Source organism: Hypanus sabinus, chromosome 23 (assembly GCF_030144855.1).
Source record: "Hypanus sabinus isolate sHypSab1 chromosome 23, sHypSab1.hap1, whole genome shotgun sequence".
In the NCBI taxonomy this organism is placed as follows: Eukaryota; Metazoa; Chordata; class Chondrichthyes; order Myliobatiformes; family Dasyatidae; genus Hypanus; species Hypanus sabinus.
Window position 1 is genome coordinate 38951253 of NC_082728.1, and position 18508 is coordinate 38969760.

The following is an 18508-nucleotide window of genomic DNA, read 5'->3' on the forward strand; positions in this document are numbered from 1 at the left end:
GGAACTGAGGGAAATACATGTTAGTAGGGAAGTGGTGTTAGGTAAATTGAAGGGATTAAAGGCAGATAAATCCCCAGGGTCAGATGGTCTGCATCCCAGAGTGCTTAAGGAAGTAGCCCAAGAAATAGTGGATGCATTAGTGATCATTTTTCAAAACTCCTTAGATTCTGGATTAGTTCCTGAGGATTGGAGGGTGGCTAATGTATCCCCACTTTCTAAAAAAGGAGGGAGAGAGAAACCGGGGAATTGTAGACCAGTTAGTCTGACATCGGTGGTGGGGAAAATGTTTGAGTCGGTTATCAAAGATGTGATAACAGCACATTTGGAAAGCGGTGAAATCATCGGACAAAGTCAGCATAGATTTGTGAAAGGAAAATCATGTCTGACAAAGTGAAGATGTAACGAGTAGAGTGGATAGGGGAGAGCCAGTGGATGTGGTATATTTGGATTTTCAAAAGGCTTTTGACAAGGTCCCACACAGGAGATTAGTGTGCAAACTTAAAGCACATGGTATTGGGGGCATGGTATTGATGTGGATAGAGAATTGGTTGGCAGACAGGAAGCAAAGAGTGGGAGTTAACGGGACCTTTTCAGAATGGCAGGCAGTGACTAGTGGGGTACCACAAGGCTCAGTGCTGGGACCCCACTTGTTTACAATATATATTAATGATTTAGACGAGAGAATTAAATGCAGCATCTCCAAATTTGTGGATGACATGAAGCTGGGCGGCAGTGTTAGCTTTGAGGAGGATGCTAAGAGGATACAGGGTGACTTGGATAGGTTAGTGAGTGGGCAAATTCATGGCAGATGCAACTTAATGTGGATAAATGTGAGGTTATCCACTTTGGTGGCAAGAATAGGAAAACAGATTATCTGAATGGTGGCCGATTAGGAAAAGGGGAGGTACAACGAGACCTGGATGTCATTGTACACCAGTCATTGAAGGTGGGCATGCAGGTACAGCAGGTGGTGAAAAAGGCAAATGGTATGTTGGCATTCATAGCAAAAGGATTTGAGTACAGGAGCAGAGAGGTTCTACTGCAGCGGTACAAGGCCTTAGTGAGACTTCACCTAGAGTATTAGACAGACTGACAGACAGACATACTTTGCTGATCCCAAGGGAAATTGGATTTCGTTACAGCTGCACCAACCAAGAATAGTGAAGAAATATAGCAATATAAAATCATAAATAGTTAAATAATAATAGTTTAATCATGCCGTGGAAATAAGTCCAGAACTAGCCTATTGGCTCAGGGTGTCTAACACTCCAAGGGAGGAGCTTTAAAGTTTGATGGCCACAGGTAGGAATTGTGTGCAGTTTTTGTCCCCTAATCTGAGGAAAGACATTCTTGCCATAGAGGGAGTACAAAGAAGGTTCACCAGATTGATTCCTGAGATGGCAGGACTTTCATATGAAGAAAGACTGGATCAACTAGGCTTATACTCACTGGAATTTAGAAGATTGAGGGGGGATCTTATTGAAACGTATAAAATTCTAAAGGGATTGGACAGGCTAGATGCAGGAAGATTGTTTCCGATGTTGGGGAAGTCCAGAACGAGGGGTCACAGTTTAAAGATAAAGGGGAAGCCTTTTAGGACCGAGATGAGGAAAAACTTCTTCACACAGAGAGTGGTGAATCTGTGGAATTCTCTGCCACAGGAAACAGTTGAGGCCAGTTCATTGGCTATACTTAAGAGGAAGTTAGATATGGCCCTTTTGGCTAAAGGGATTGGGAGTATGGAGAGAAAGCAGGTACAGGATTCTGAGTTGGATGATCAGCCATGATCATACTGAATGGCGGTGCAGGCTTGAAGGGCTGAATGGCCTACTCCTGCACCTATTTTCTATGTTTGTAAGAAGGGAAGCCCCTTTGTTTAAAAAAGGAAGACATCTCGTTCATCCTGGAATGAAAAGCCTCATCCTGAGAGCAGATGCGGCAGAGACGGAGAAATTGTGAGAAGGGGATAGCATTTATGCAAGAGACAAGGAGGGAAGAGGAATAGTCCAGGTAGCTGTGAGAGTCAGTGGGCTTATAGTAGATATCAGTAGATAAGCTGTCTCCAGAGATGGAGACAGAAAGAGCAAGAGAGAGTAGGGAGGTGTCGGAAATGGACCAGGTAAATTTGAGGGCAGGATGAAAGTTGGAGGCAAAGTTAATGAAGTCAACAAGCTCAGCATGTGTGCAGGAAGCAGCGACAATGCAGTCGTTGATGTATGTAGTGAAGGAAAAGAGGGCTTGGAACATGGACTGTTCCACAAAGCCAACAAAAAGGCAGACATAGCTGGGACCCATACGGGTGCCCATGGCTACACCTTTGGTTTGGAGGAAATGGGAAGAGCCAAAGGAGAAATTATTGAGAGTAAGAACTAATTCCGCTAGACAGAGGAGAGTGGTGGTAGAGGGGAATTGGTTAGATCTGGAATCCAAAAAGAAGCGGAGAGCTTTGAGACCTAAGCCTGCCTTTTTGGCCTCCTCTACTGTCAAGATGAAGCCACACTCAGGTTGGAGGAACAACACCTTATATACCGTCTGAGTAGCCTCCAACCTGATGGCATAAACATTGACTTCTCTAACTTCAGTTAATGCCCCTCCTCCCCTTCTTACCCCATCCCTGATTTATTTATTTTTCCCTCCCCTTTTTGTTCTCTCTCTGCCCTTCACTCTGCCTGTTCTCCATCTCCCTCTGGTGCTCACCTCCCCTTTTCTTTCTCCCTAGGCCTCCCGTCTCATGATCCTTTCCCTTCTCCAGCTCTGTATCCCTTTTGCCAATCACCTTTCCAGCTCTTAGCTTTACCCCATCGCCTTCGGTCTTCTCCTATCATTTCACATTTCCCCCTCCCACTCCTACTTTCAAATCTCTTACTATCTTTTCTTTCAGTTAGTCCTGACGAAGGGTTTCAGCTGGAAACGTCGACAGTGCTTCTTCCTATACATGCTGCCTGGCCTGCTGTGTGCGTGTTGCTTGAAAATCATCAGCACCGTTTTGCAATTAAATGCATTATATTCACTAAATTTAATTTCTTGTTCTCCAAATTCCTATGAGACACAAGTAGTCTGAAATATTATTTGTATTCAGCTTCAGGTAGTCTATCATAAACAAAAAAAATTCCTGAGGCAGCAACACTTTAGAAAAAAAATGTCCAGTGTAATCAATAAAATAATCAAAATGTTCTTCCCAATAAGGTTCTTAAGCCAGGCTAAATATTCACTTCATCACTAAATATTCATATATAAATTTCCTTCATTTGAAACATTATAATGTGCATTGAGCCTATCAAAGTTCATTTTTTCACATGCCATATTATGTATATTTAAGCATACCTGTGTATATTAAAAGTAAAATTACCATGGTAACCAATGCTGAAGTAGGTTTAATGGTTTTTAATATTTAAGATGCAACTTGGCTGAAAATCTCAAACAATCTATTGCACAGGTTATTTTTCCCCCTATCAAAGTACTTTATGCTTTAAATGAGGTCTTGGGCTAGACATTATATTAAAATTCTTATGCTGGGAGTCAAGGTACATACACTTAGTGGCCAATTTATTAGGCGCCCATTGTACCTAATAAAGTGACCACTGAGTGTACACTCATGGTCTTCAGCTGCTATGGCCCATCCACTTCAGTTCAGCGTGTTGTACATTCAGAGATGCTCTTCTGTACATTATTTCAGTTAGTGAAGTTATATATTCATAGTTATATTCATGAAGTTATTATATATAGCTGATAAGAACATTTTCTAGTTTCTGCTTCCCTAATTTTTTTTAAGAATGCTTTTAATGCAGATACAAGTATGTGATGGAAGCAATAAGAAATTTCTTTATCCAGGCATCTAAATGGAAAGAGAAGGAAATCCGAAGCTTGAGAGTTCTTGGTTCAGGATTCCCTGAAAAGTTAGCTTGCAGATTAAATTGGTAGTGAGAAAGGCAAATGCAATGTTAGCATTCTTTTTGAGAGGACTAAAATATAAAAGAGCTCTGCAGTGCAAGAGTGATAGATCCGTGATTGGTAATGGGATTGAGGGTTACAGGCAGAAGCCAAGAGAATAGAATTGAAAAACTCTGCTGTGATGAAATGGTAGAGGAAATGGATGCATTTTAGCTATGACAGGGTTTGCAAACATTTACTTCCTGTAAGGTGAAACCTAACATCATTAATGATTATGGTGCTTCACTCCCCGATGAGCTGAATGCCTTTTAAGCAAACATAGGAAAGGAGAACAAAAATATACCCGTGCAGCGGACAGAAAATGAACCCGGGTCACCTGCACTAACCACCTTGCTACCGTGCCACCCCACCTTGACAAAGAGGGAGAGAGAGAGAGGAATAAGAAAGACAAAAATTGGCATGTTGGGAAATTGGAAAACTTGTCTCTTCATCAACTCCTTGGGAAAGCATTTTATAAGATACAGGACCAGAATTATTCCATTTGGCCCAAAGAGTCTGCTTCAGTTCAAGTCTGAAATACTTAATGATACTTTCTTCAAACTGCAGGATTGGCATTTATCCACTGTAATATACTAGAACAATAAATGATGTTAAGTTTATTGGAGAAGTGAACCAACAATCATTGATTTTTAAAAAAACAAGTCACAGAACTGAGTCAAGACATCGCCTCCAGATCAATCCGAAACATAGACCAAGACGGAGTAAAAAAAGGTTCAAGTGTCTCAAAGTAAGCAGTTACTGATGGAACCTGTAATACCCGTGGACCTCCGCATACATGTAAAACAGTCCTTCAAAGAGGGAACCCAGTTTGGTGTACGATGTTACCAGACTTCAATAAAGAGATTATACATAATTTGTAGCTGCTGCTGTTTCAGAGTTTATTTACTATAAATTCACAAACCAGCTTTGGGTCATTTGGGCACAATGGGCCTAGAAATACTTACACTAGAAAATCTGCAAATACTGGTTGCTATAATATACTTACCTCGTTTAGTCTTAAATCCTAAGATTATTATTCCTGTCATCCTACTCTAAAACATGCTAAGAATCACATGCTTTATAACATGCTCTCAAGTTGGCTACAAGTTCATTTCATTATCATTCTTAAAATAAAATATTTCTTTGCTTTGAAATGTTATTTTCTGTATCTTCAAGTCCAAATTTGATTTTCTCATACAATGTTGCACAAAATTACTAACAATTTCTTTATTTTGGTAATACTTTCTCGATTGCAGATTCTGAGTAAAAGGATTTTGCCTTTTAGATTTCAAGTTTTAAAAATCCATTCCAGCATTACCTTTGAGCGGAGAGAATCTGAGCTTTCCAAGTAATGCAGCAGTTCTAAGTTACCCATCTCCAACAACATCCCAGTGAGCTTTCCCGCCAGGGAAGGGTGCATAACATGGATTAACTTGTAAAGCCGTTCGCCTGAAAATAAATGCACAGAAAAGAATGCTAAAGGATGTTAGCTTAAACAAGTTAGACTGTCCAAAGGGCAAATAACTTGCTCGTTTTCACATAAGAGTTCTATCAGCTGATAATTAACAAATAAGGGTGCATGGTGTTAAGGTAAAACGAGGCAGAATTCAGATTTGGAAGCAGCTGAAGACAGTTGATCTAGGTCAATATGGCAAGGAACTCTTGCAACAATATCAAAAGGCTGAGATAACTGATCCCCGACATTTACCAACAGACATTTTCCTCATGAAAGACACAACTCCAACTCATGTTTATCAACATTAGTTCTACTAGGGCTTCCTGGCACTAGATCCAGTCAAATGCTCCCTTGGTAAAGAACAGTTACTCTAACCTCATTCAAAGAATTCATTTCTTTGCTCCATGTTTGGAGAAAAAAACTGAAATGAAAACTAAAACCAAGTGTCTTGTAAAATCCAAGCTAAACATTAGTGGGAAGATTTTGATGAGTGGATTCAATGAGCCGAATGGCCTAATTCTATTCCTGTGTCTTATAGACAATAGACAATAGACAATAGGTGCAGAAGTAGACCATTCAGCCCCTCGAGTCTGCACCGCCATTCTGAGATCATGGCTGATCATTCACTATCAATACCCAGTCCCTGCCTTGTCTTATGAGTAAGTTGATGGTCCTGTCTATAACACTGGGACCAGGTTGAATCTGACCTTTTCATAGAATGAGCAATATTTCATCCTGTTGGATACATTTTCATATCATAACTGTAGTGTAAAACCTTGGCTGGAGATATTATTAAAATTTAAGCTTAGGTCTTCAGTGTTACAGAGTATTCTGGAGATATTCAATATAGCACATATTAATTTCAACAGCAACCACTCTTCAGATCTGCATATGGATTGTAGGATGAATTTAAAATGCAACTCAGCACAATGATCTTCCTGAAGCTGCATTTTAGAGTAAACTGCAGAGCAGGAAACAGCCAATTAGCTGAAATGTCTGCATATGCATGAATGTAATCAACACCCATTGACCAAAGATTCTGTACAGACATGAACAAAATTTGGAGACAACAATTAACAATACTTTTGGATGTGTTGGTGGGAAAACCCAGATATCTGAAAAATTACATGCAACTGAAAAGAAGAATTATGAAGGCATTGTAACTACAGAAATTGTCTTGCTACTTTGTTTTTTTTAACAGAGGAAAATGTGCTGTAATGTTGGATCATTTTCCCTCTGGTATAGTCTAAAGTTTAGTGAGGTTAGGGGATAAACTGACATGGAGGTTAATGGCATAGGACCTATCTAAATGATATTTTTTTGTCTTATAAACAAAGCTTAATCTATGAATAACAAAATTTCACATACCCAAGAGTTGCTTCTGTTCCTTCATGGGAAGTCCTGAAAGCATTGTGGCTGTGAGAGGCTCATCTTCCTTAGCAGACGTGCTTGGATACTGTGTGAAAATTCAGTGAGAAAATACAGTTGAAGTTAGAAGTTTATATACACTTAGGTTGAAGTCATTAAAACTCATTGTTTAACCACTCCACAGATTTCATATTAGCAAACTACAGTTTTGGCAAGACATTGAGGACATCTACTTTGTGCATGACACGAGTAATTTTTCCAACAATTGTTTACAGACAGATTATTTCACTTTTAATTGACTATATCACAATTACAGTGGGTCAGAAGTTTACAAACAAAATCAAAAGAAATCAGCCAAGACCTCAGAGAGAAAAAATATTGTGGACCTCCACAGGTCTGGTTCATCCTTGGGAGCAATTTCCATACGCCTGAAGGTACCACGTTCATCTGTACAAACAATAGTATGCAAGTATAAACACAATGGGACTACACAGCCGTCATACCCCTCAGGAAGGAGATGCATTCTGTCTCCTAGAGATGAATGTACTTTGACACGAAAAGTGCAAATCAATCCCAGAACAACTAATTGACCTAAGACAGGGTATGTTTTCTAGGATTAAATGTCAGGAATTGTGAAAAACTGAGTTTAAATGTATTTGGCTAAGGTGTATGTAAACTTCTGACTTCAACTGTACAAGCAATAGAAATCTGGGGTTATGGACCCACTCCACAACAGAGATCTTTCCTTTAGCAAATACCCTTTGTGTGGGGATGCACCTTCATCAAAAAGCAAGATGTTTTTTTTCTTTAAGTAACACTTTTTGGAACATATTTAACAACAGGTGATACATCTTGTTAATGTATAACACTCCGTAGTATCCAGGGAATCTTCACGGAGCAATGCCTCAAAAGGTGGTGTCCATCATTAAGGACCCCCAATACCCAGGTCATGCATTGTTCTCATTGTACCATCAGGAAGGAGGTACAGAAGCCTGAAGGCACACACTTGATGATTCAGGAACAGCTTCTTCCCCTCTGCCATCCGATTTCTGAATGGACATTGAACCAATGAACACTACCTCACTACATTATAATTTCCATTTCTGTACTACTTAACTATTTAATATCTATATTAACTCCGATTCTGAATTGGATTCTTCTTGTGTCTGTAAAGACACTGTTTATCAACAAAGACCCATTTCTTGTTATAATGTTTCTATGTGCTACCCTAAACTCAAATGTATGTTTACAACATTGTCATGTATAACATTATGCTGTAATACACCCTCTACCAGGAGCAGACTGTACCACTTCAATTTGTTTAACTCTGTAGTTCTTCAGATTACATTGTTAGACATACCAAAGTAATTGTTGTGTTTATCACGTAGATAAAGTAGTAAAATTAGGGTTAAATGAACCAATTTTAAAAGGTGCTGGAAAAACCCTAATCAACAATGGCCTTAATAAAATGTTTAAAGGTGACTCTCCTTTTTAGAACTGGTGATCGATCAGCAATGAGGGGAAATAAAAGGTACACCTTAAGAGCTTGTATCATTGCCGGCAGTTTGACCCATCATAGATATCCTAGATTATATGGCAATTTCTTACTGACATAAATCCACGTTGCACCATTGGTCAACAAACTAATTTCAAAACAAAGGCAAATGGGAGCACTCAAGGACTGCAGTTCCAAGTAAAGAAGTTAATAACTATTATGGTAATAGTAGAATAAAACTAAAATATTTGTATTTCAGTAGCATGCTTAAAAGATACTGTTCATACCTGATATCTAACCCGATTTAATGCTGGCATTGATGGTATAATTGGAGGAGCACCGCATGGAGCAATGGCACATCGGCTACCCATTGTGACACCTGAAATTTCAAATGTTTGCACTATTATATTCTATTTAACTAATTTTTTTTCTTTTTATGATTCATGGGACTATTTCTGAGAGTTATTAATACTTGCTTAATTTTATATCTTGCGTCACTAAGCATGGCATGAACTTCAAGCATAAATAACGTTTTCAGAGATCTATTTACATCACTGGATAATACCTGACTGCCAAATGCAATGTTCCTTTAATTTTCAGGTACAAGCAGACTGTCCCACGTGTGACTATTCTTCAGAAAAGTTAGGTATTTACACTCAGTGGCCACTTTATTAGATATACCTAATATCTGTTCGTTAATGCAAATATCTAATCAGCCAATCATGTGGCAGCAACTTAATGCATAAAAGCATGCAGACATGGTCAAGAGGTTCAGTTGTTGCTCAGACCAACAATAGTCTGAGAATGGAGAAGAAATGTGATCGAAGTGACTTCGTCTGTGGATTGATTCTTAGTGCAAATGGGGTAGTTTGAGTATCTCAGAAACTACTGATCATCTGAGATTTTCATGCACAACAGTCCCTAGAGTTTACAGAGAATGGTGTGAGAATCAACAAAACATCCAGTGAGCGGCAGTTCTGTGGGCAAAAACGTCTTGTTAATGAGAGAGGTCAGAGAAGAATGGCCAGACTGGTTCAGGCTGACAGAAAGGCAACAGTAACTCAAACAACCACCTGTTAACTAAAATAACCATGTTACAACAGTGGATGAGCTACACCAGCAGAAGACCATGAACATATAGAAGGTACATAATAAATTTGCCACTGAGTGTATTTTTATGGCAAGTATTCCCCTAAACAATTCAAGCACATACTTGCAACGAAGTTCATCAAAGCCTGAGAAATATTGTGAATTGATATAACATCATTAGCATAAGAACTTCTGCAAGGTGCTTCATGTGATTTAAGAAAGGGCAAATTTTCTGAAACCCAAAAATTATTAGCCATTTGCCTCAGTGTCAATAGTGTCTCTACAGCCCAGCTACACTGGAGTACAGGCAGAAGGTTTGTCACCCAGTATGAGTGGATAGCCAGGTTCTCAACATTCAGGCTCGTTTGCTGTCATTGTAATTTAATGTTTGTAAATGCCTAACATTTACAAAGGACCTGGCAAAATATTAATGTTAAGATATATAAAATATTCTGAATATCAATTTACAACACTGAAAATAATTAAGTGACAACGTTATTGTTCTGCTGGCATGGACTTCATCAATCTATACGAATTGAGGTTGCTTTGTTTCAGCTAGATTTAACTAGAATTCAGACAGCCACAACAGAGGGGAGAGCAGTTAATATTTCAGGTATGGGCCTCTTTCTCAGCTCTGATGGAGGGCCCCAGACCCGAAACATTAACTGTTTCTCCTCCCAAAGATGTTGTCTGGCCTGCTGAGTTTTTTCCCAATGTTTTATATTTATTTCAGCATTTGTATTTTTGCTCACTTTTTATAGAAGTTGGTCATTTATTCTAGCCATATTTTTTTCCATTAGATATTTATGAAATTCAAATTCCCCTTCAAAGCTTACTATTTAATCCGACATGTTGTCAGACTATAGATTTCAACTTATAATCACTCTTCTTAAAAAAAAAAATTCCCTTCATTTTGATTCTGATTCTTTACCAATCATCTTAAAAATCTGCTAATTTCAGCCCCACAGCTTTGGTATCTTGAAAGACCACGCTTAGCAAGTAGAGGAATTCTAAATCAAGCAGTTGCTGCAATCTTGTTCCAAGATTCTATTCTTTAGTATTAGAGCTAAACATGAGTTTTGAAATGTTTGCTAAAGAATCACTAGGATGTTCCATTAGCAAAATAGTCAACTGCAGTTGCACCACAGCTCCACAGTGAAATAAACCCTGTACAAATTCACTGAACAATGTAGCAGATGCCAGTCAGCCCATGGTTCCCCTAGCACTGCTCACTAAGGAAACTACTCAATGCTCTGGCATCATTTCCCTACCCTGCCCCCAAGGTCTTGCAAACATTGACTTTCAAATAGTTATCCAGTTTAGCTCTAGACCTGATGGCATTACTCTGATGCACAGTACATTCCACATCAAAACAACCTCTTAGGCAAAACTACTCTCTTCATCTTGCCCCTGTACAGTACTTCAATTTTCTCTCATTAGATCTTCCCATCAATTGAATTAATTCCATTCATCTGAAGGTTTTCAATGCTCTGCAAGATTTTGAATACCTCTATGAATTCTCCTTTCTCTGCTCTGGAAGAGCAGCTCCATAGTTAAGGACATGTGAAGAGAAGTACATTGGGAACATACAAAAAGAAACAACTTCAATGCAAGGATCTCAGTGGGTTGGGGAGATCTTCAGAAATAGAGATGGGTACTTTTCAGTCACATATACTTTCCATTTAATTTTTTTCCTATTAGATTTTTTTTTCCTCTTGTCAGCAAGGACAACATGACAAGGTGACATTTGTACCTCAAGAAGATTTTGAGTTTTAATCCGACTCAAGATACTTAAGGACATAAACTGATAACTCAATGCAATACTGAAAAGGATCAGCACTGCAGAAAGTATTAATTTTACATGAATATTTAAAATCAAAGCTGCAACTCTTATGTGTATGCAAAAAACCATAGGACCACCACTTCAAGGAATAGCAGAGAAGGACCAATCAGCCACCATCCCTCTAACCTCACTATGATCAGATTAGCTTATTATCACATACTCAGGTGCAATTAAATATCTTGCTCACTTGAAGCTTACAGAGTAAATGGGATACTGCATGTGGTAATGATAAACACAGAGACGAGCGAAGAACAGATTGGTGGATAGGAATGCAATCTGTCGTAGTGCAAAAAAAACCTCCAAGTAATTACAATAGAAGAGGTAAAACTAAGAATTGAAGAAAGCAGGGAGGAGATGTGAAAGCGATGATACCAGTTGGAAAAAAGCTGTTCCTGAGTCTGAGTTGGGGGTCCTCACCATTACAGGAATTATCAATAATATTTATATGGTCATTAAATGGGAGTACAAATGGGTTGCTGTCATTCTTGAGTTATATAAGCAACTACATTTTAGTAGTATTTCATTAGGGTGTTTAAGATGTTGAGAAAGGTGTTATATAAATGCAAGTCTTTCATTGTGTGTTCGTTGTGCTTCACTCCCCACACCAAACACTTCCACCCTTACCCTTTTGCTGATTGGCCGAGAGTCCTCTGAGACCGAAAACGTTTGTAGCCAAGGCTGGAGGTGGCCAAGACATGAGCCTGTCAGCATTGTTTGGCAAGGGCTGGAAAGATGCTGAGAAACGAAAAACATGTACTATTAGCAATGCTTCCCTTAAATAATTTAGAGACAAAAATAATTTTCAACATTGGCAAAGTATAGTCAAGTACATTTAAGAAAAAAAATACAAGAAGTGGTTAAAATCTGTTAATCAAGCTTCCTCATCAACAGTAGCAAACACTCCTTGATATCTGTCAAAACGATGGAAAATACTGTTCACTGCATTCTAGTTCTTTAGAATTGCAAAGCAACTTTGACAGATATGTGCTTGTGTAATTTCCAAAAAAATTATACCAAAATGCTGCATTTCACATTAAAACAACTTTGTCTCCCAGGAGAATGTCAATTTGCTGTATTTACATAAGTGCTAGGCAGGTTATAAATCTGTATGTAAAATTTTCAACCCAAAGCACATTTCTGGCCGTGTATGGAGATTTTAAGGCTTTTTTCTCCATTTACAAAGAAGAGAAAATCTGCAAGTGCTGGAAATCCGAGCAAAACAAAGAAAATGCTGGAGGAACTTGGCATTCACTGGAAAAAGAGACAGAAGGCCACGGAAGAAAGAAAAAGGGGAAAGGAGCACCAGAGAGAGAGCATGGGCAGGCAAGGAGATAAGGTGGCCACCCATTTTAATTCCACTTCCCATTCCCATTCTGATAAGTCCATCCATGGCCTTCTCTACTGTCATGATGAGGCCACATTTAGGTTGGAGGAACAACACCTTATATTCTGTTTGGGTAGCCTCCAACCTGATGGCATGAATATCGATTTCTCAAACTTCCAGTAATGCTCCCCAACCATACCCTCTCCATTTCCCATCCCCTTTTCCCTCTCTCACCTCATCTCCTTGCCCTACCACCCATTACCTCCCTCTGGTGCTCCTTCCCTCTTTCCCTTTCTTCCATGGCCTTCTGTCACTTTCACCAATCAACTTCCTAGCTCTTCATCCCTACCCCTGCAGGTTTCACCCACCACCTAGTGGTTCTCTCTCCCATCCTCCACCTTTTAAATCTACTCCTCAGTTTCTTTTCTCCAGCCCTGCCGAAGGGTTTCGGCACGAAACGACTGCATTTTTTCCACAGATGCTGCCTGGCCTGCAGAGTTCCTCCAGCATTTTGTGTTTTCAGTTCCCTTTATTAGGAATTGCACTGTAGCTTTGGTAAGTTGATAAATTTATTGCATCAGAGTACACGACTTGATAGATGAAAACCTGTAGCAATTTCAATCAAATATTCTGAAATGCGTGTTTAGATGGTTTAACGTTTGTTTGTTTATTTAGATACAGCACTGCACAGGCCCTTACGGCCCTTTGAGCCATGCCACCCAGCAATCCCCAATCACAGGACAGTTTACAATGACCAATTAACCTACCAACTGGAACGTCTTTGGGCTGTGGGAGGAAACCAGAGTACCCAGAGGAAACCCATGTGGTCACGAAGAGAACATACAAACTCCTTACAGGCAGCGGTGGGAAATGAACCAGTGTCGCCTGCACTGTAAAGCGTTGTGCTAACCCCTATGTTACCACACCAAGATTTTAAGTAATCCTCAGGTATAAAGTACTCGATGGTTGAAAAAGTACATTTTAAAAACACGCAATATATGGAAGCCAGGTTATTAGTTATACTTAAGGCAGAGGTTGATAGGTTCTTGATGAGTCAGGGCATGAAGGGGTATGGGGAGAAGGCAGGAGATTAGGGCTGATAGGAAAAGTGGATCAGCCATGAAGTAATAGCAGAGTAGTCTTGATGGGCCAAATGGCCTAATTCTGTTCCTCTATCTTCTGGTCATATATCCACTTTCAAAGTAGGGTCCAGGTTCAAAAGTTTGTCCATCTTAAAGGTACAGTGAATTCTGGTTAATTGGGCCATTGTTAATCAGGGCAGCCACTTATTTAGAGAAACCCCTGAAGAACAAAAACTAATTAAGAAAACAGCCAGGATTGAAGGTAGCCAGATGAGGGTAGTGCAGTGGATGTGATCTACATGGATTTTAGTAAGGCATTTGACAAGGTTCCACACGGTAGGCTTATTCAGAAAGTCAGAAGGCATGGGATCCAGGGAAGAATCTGTTCTGGGACCTCTACTTTTTGTGATTTTTATTAACGACCTGGATGTGGGGGTAGAAGGGTGGGTTGGCAAGTTTGCAGACGACACAAAGGTTGGTGGTGTTGTAGATAGTGTAGAGGATTGTCCAAGATTGCAGAGACATTGATAGGATGCAGAAGTGGGCTGAGAAGTGGCAGATGGGAGTTCAACCCGGAGAAGTGTGAGGTGGTACACTTTGGAAGGACAAACTCCAAGGCAGAGTACAAAGTAAATGGCAGGATACCTGGTAGCATGGAGGAGCAGAGGGATCTGGGGGTACATGTCCACAGATCCCTGAAAGTTGCCTCACGGGTAGATAGGATAGTTAAGAAAGCTTATGGAGTGTTAGCTTTCATAAGTCGAGGGACAGAGTTTAAGAGACGTGATGTAATGATGCAGCTCTATAAAACTCTAGTTAGGCCACACTTGGAGTACTGTGTCCAGTTCTGGTCACTTCAGTATAGGAAGGATGTGGAAGCATTGGAAAGGGTACAGAGGAGATTTACCAGGATGCCACCTGATTTAGAGAGTATGCATCAGGATCAGAGATTAAGGGAGCTAGGGCTTTACTCTTTGGAGAGAAGGAGGATGAGAGGAGACATGATAGAGCTGTACAAGATATTAAGAGGAACAGACAGAGCGGACAGCCAGTACCTCTCCCCAGGGCACCACTGCTCAGTACAAGAGGACGTGGCTTTAAGGTAAGGGGAGGGAAGTTCAAGGGGGATATTAAAGGAAGGTTTTTCACTCAGAGAGTGGTTGGTGCGTGGAATGCACTGCCTGAGTCAGTGGTGGAGGCAGATACACTAGTGAAGTTTAAGAGACTACTAGACAGGTATATGGAGGAATTTAAGGTGGGGGGTTATATGGGAGGCAGGGTTTGAGGGTAGCACAACATTGTGGGCCAAAGGGCCTGTAATGTGCTGTACTATTCTATGTTCTATTCCCTTTGTTTATTTAGGACAATGCTTAATTGGAACAGGAGATTATTGACGAACAGATTCTAACTAGAGTCAATCCTGTACACTTGGGCATGGCCATTAGACACAGCACCACGCTTCAAGCAAACAGTTTTTAAATACCATATGTTTGTGTTCAAAAAGCAGGGATTCGTGTCATTGATTGTTGGTGAGAAATAAACAGTAAGACAATTTAGAACTGTTTTGCTCACTGTAGTTTCAAGCATTCATTCTTGAAAATGCCAGAAATGGCCGGGAACGAAAAGAAAACAATTTCACTACTTCAACAAGTTAGAAACTATGAAGGTATCGAAAATCGTCTTGAATGTAACAATGAAAGTGAAGATTTGGAGGATGCGATCATTGACAGCTTTGTTTGATAGCAACCCATTATCTGCACTAGGTGTCTGTACTGATTTTGTTCATTTACAGTCAAAAGAACACAACATGGATGAATTCCTTTTGTTGATACCTCTTAGGAACTAATGCACAGTTTTATGGTCCTGGTAGTGCTCTAATTTGTTCTGTATTTTATTTAAATGCATAATCTGTTACTCTGTTTCTCTTTTTTATACCCTCTTAACTATTTCCATGAAATGTTGACTAATTGGGGCAGCCACTTAATTAGCCAAAATATACTAGTTCCTTTGTGTCTCAGTTAACCGGAAACCACTATATATCCCCATAACACACTATCATTGATTGAACAGGGGGCAGTATTCTTTTTCAATCAAGGGATGTAGGCTTCGCAGGCTGAGCCACTATTTAATTGCCCTATCCTAGTTGCCCTTAAGGAGGTGGTGGTGAGCTGCCTCCTTGAAAAGCTGCAGTGCTTGAGTTGTGTGTGCTGTATGCCTACAATACAGTTAGCGAGTTCCAAGATTTTGGTAATAACCATGAAGGAACAGCAAGTTATAAACAAGTGAGATACAGTGTAGCTTGGATGACTACATCAACGTGAATGTGGGAATGTGGGTATTTAAAGGAAAACCAGTACTGATATCCAGATCAAGACCCGGTGTCTGATGGTGGTGTCTGAAAAGGGGATGCTGTCCAAGTTGCATGCCATCTTGGACAATGTCTCCCATCCACTCCATAATGTACTGGTTAGGCACAGGAGTACATTCAGCCAGAGACTCATTCCACCGAGATGCAATACTGAGCGTCATAGGAAGTCATTCTTGCCTGTGGCCATCAAATTTACAACACCCTGAGTCAATAGGCTGGTCCTGGACTTATTTCCACTTGGCATAATTTACTTGTTATTATTTAATTATTTATGGGTTTTATTGCTATATTTCTACGCTATTCTTGGTTGGTGTGACTGTAATGAAACCCAATTTCCCTCAGGATCAATAAAGTATGTCTATCTGTAATTCAAAAATAATTCAAAGGTTTTTTTTAAAAATACCATGATAGAAAGCTATTGTGCCAAATCTGCTAGATAGCAAATTTTAAGGATGATATATTGTTAGAAACAGGGAGAATTAACAACTTTTAGAACTCAGGTTCAATATAAATCATATTATTGCATTGTTTCAATAATTACATTTATTTTATAAAAATAAAGCTAATTATTTAATTGAAATGACACCTTTCAGTCTCTACACAAACAAGAGAGAAGGTACTTGAACAATTACAGAATACTTTCTTTCTTCATTTGATACTGTATGTCATGCTCCCCCTTAAGACTCATTCTTTCCAAGCTAAATCTCTCTTCAGGTTCTAACGGGAACAGTGATACACGGGAGCTATTAAGCACTCTCTGAAATCTGAAAAACTCATTATAAAGCTGCATTTAAATTCTCTTATGAGGTTCCATATGAAAAGCATTGGACACATTGGTGTTGTTTGTGTATGAACCCACTATGCAATGATGTATGTTATGTCCAATACCTCATACAATAACATCACATAAAGTGATGGAAAGAATAATTCTTCCCTGCTCCTTGGGATCATATATCAACATTTTTAATCAATACTTTAACACTTCGGTGTTATTGTGCAGAAAGTCACAAGTGACAGTAGATAAACAAATGAGAGTATAAAATAAGTGTGTACTGCTGCATAAAATGAAAAATTCAAGTAAATTATTAATCTTTTGATTTTGATATGTAAACTTTTTTATTTGAATATATTATGCTTTAATTGGGTTCTATATTCAGCAATATTGTTTGCAGATTTGTAAATAAAGGTACATTTTATTGAAGAGAATAGAGTATGTAACCGTAAACCATCAGATAAATCATGTCTGTAGTAAATAGTTAAGAGACAATATGCTATATTGGAGGCAGGACAGAAAAGTGTCATAACTTTGGTTCCCAGGTTGTCTTATGAGGAAAGATTAAGCATGTTGGGTCAATACCTGTTGAAGTTTAAAACACGGAAGGTGATCTTACTGAAATGTAAAAATTTCTGATGGGTGTTGACAGGATAGTGCTGAGAAAATGCTTCCCTCATAGCAGAAAGTGAAAATGGAGGACAGTGCTGCAAAATAAAAAGATGACCACTGAATATAGAGACAAGGAAGAATTTCTTCATAGAGGGTTAATGAATCATTGGAATTCTGTACCCAGAGAGCTGTGGCAACTGTAAGTCTCTATCTAATTAAGACTGAGATGAAGAGATGCTTTACCCATTGGGGTGGAAAAGGATGGTTCACAGGATAGGAAAAATCTCCTGAATAGGACAAGAGGACAAATGACCACACCTGTTTTTCATTTTAAGTTTATATGCCTTGATGTTTTTATACAATTAGCTCCTTTCATTTTCTGTTTCACTATTGCTCTCAAAGTAAAGCTAAATGCCAATTTGACATTTTCCACACTAACAATTATGTTGTCCATGACAGTGAGCCAATTTAATTCAGAAATAAAAATGGTTGTTCAAGTATAAATTTCATACTCATCAGGGAATAAACCAAGATTACTGAAAATCAAATGAGATTGAGATTGCAATAATGAAAGCAAACTTCGTATTCACCGTGATAATTTGGATTCAAACCCACTTCCCATAAGAGAAAGGCTAACATTTTGCTGTTAGCATGACTCAGGATCATCCATCTCCACACTTGCTCCATAACTTTGCTAACAGGATACATGTATTTAATTTACACCCAATAATAAATGAAGACTTTCTTACCATTTAGCTGTGAAGTGCCCACTGCCCAAAGATCTGGTGAGAGCATTAATGACTGTTGAATAGGATTCACCAAGGACTGGAAATCAGCTACAACAGAGAAAGATATCCCTGTCTATTACTGCTTATAAGGCTTCAAACAAAAATCTTCACATTCAATTTAAAAGAAACATAATTCTTGAATCAGTGATGAGGAATACAGCAGTTTGGTTTTTAAGTATTTTAATGTTATACCTGCAAGTTCTCAACAAGTTTTTGGCCACTGGGATTTGCTATTTACTAGTTTTGGCACTCCAGTGAAGGATGAAGAAACAAGATTTATTGAAGCAGTTCACTGCAGGTGGAATGAAGGCAGCATTTTAAATCCATAAATTATGGACTTACAGTCTACTATCTATCTCGAATACTATGACAAAATTGACA

The 18508-nt window shown here is 39.0% G+C and overlaps 1 protein-coding gene across 3 annotated transcripts in view; it reads right to left on the reverse strand.

Annotated features, from left to right (window-relative positions):
• The window catches only part of LOC132380141 (E3 ubiquitin/ISG15 ligase TRIM25-like), a 90393-nt gene that overhangs the window by 39905 nt on the left and 31980 nt on the right, over nucleotides 1-18508 (reverse strand). For all 3 annotated transcript variants that reach the window (XM_059948756.1, XM_059948754.1, XM_059948757.1), the window contains 5 exons: nucleotides 18089-18175; nucleotides 11806-11916; nucleotides 8537-8628; nucleotides 6755-6842; nucleotides 5249-5379 (listed from right to left, as the gene is read on the reverse strand). In XM_059948756.1, coding sequence (XP_059804739.1) covers nucleotides 5249-5379; nucleotides 6755-6842; nucleotides 8537-8628; nucleotides 11806-11916; nucleotides 18089-18175 — 509 coding nt within the window. The remainder of the gene's footprint in view (nucleotides 1-5248; nucleotides 5380-6754; nucleotides 6843-8536; nucleotides 8629-11805; nucleotides 11917-18088; nucleotides 18176-18508) is intronic.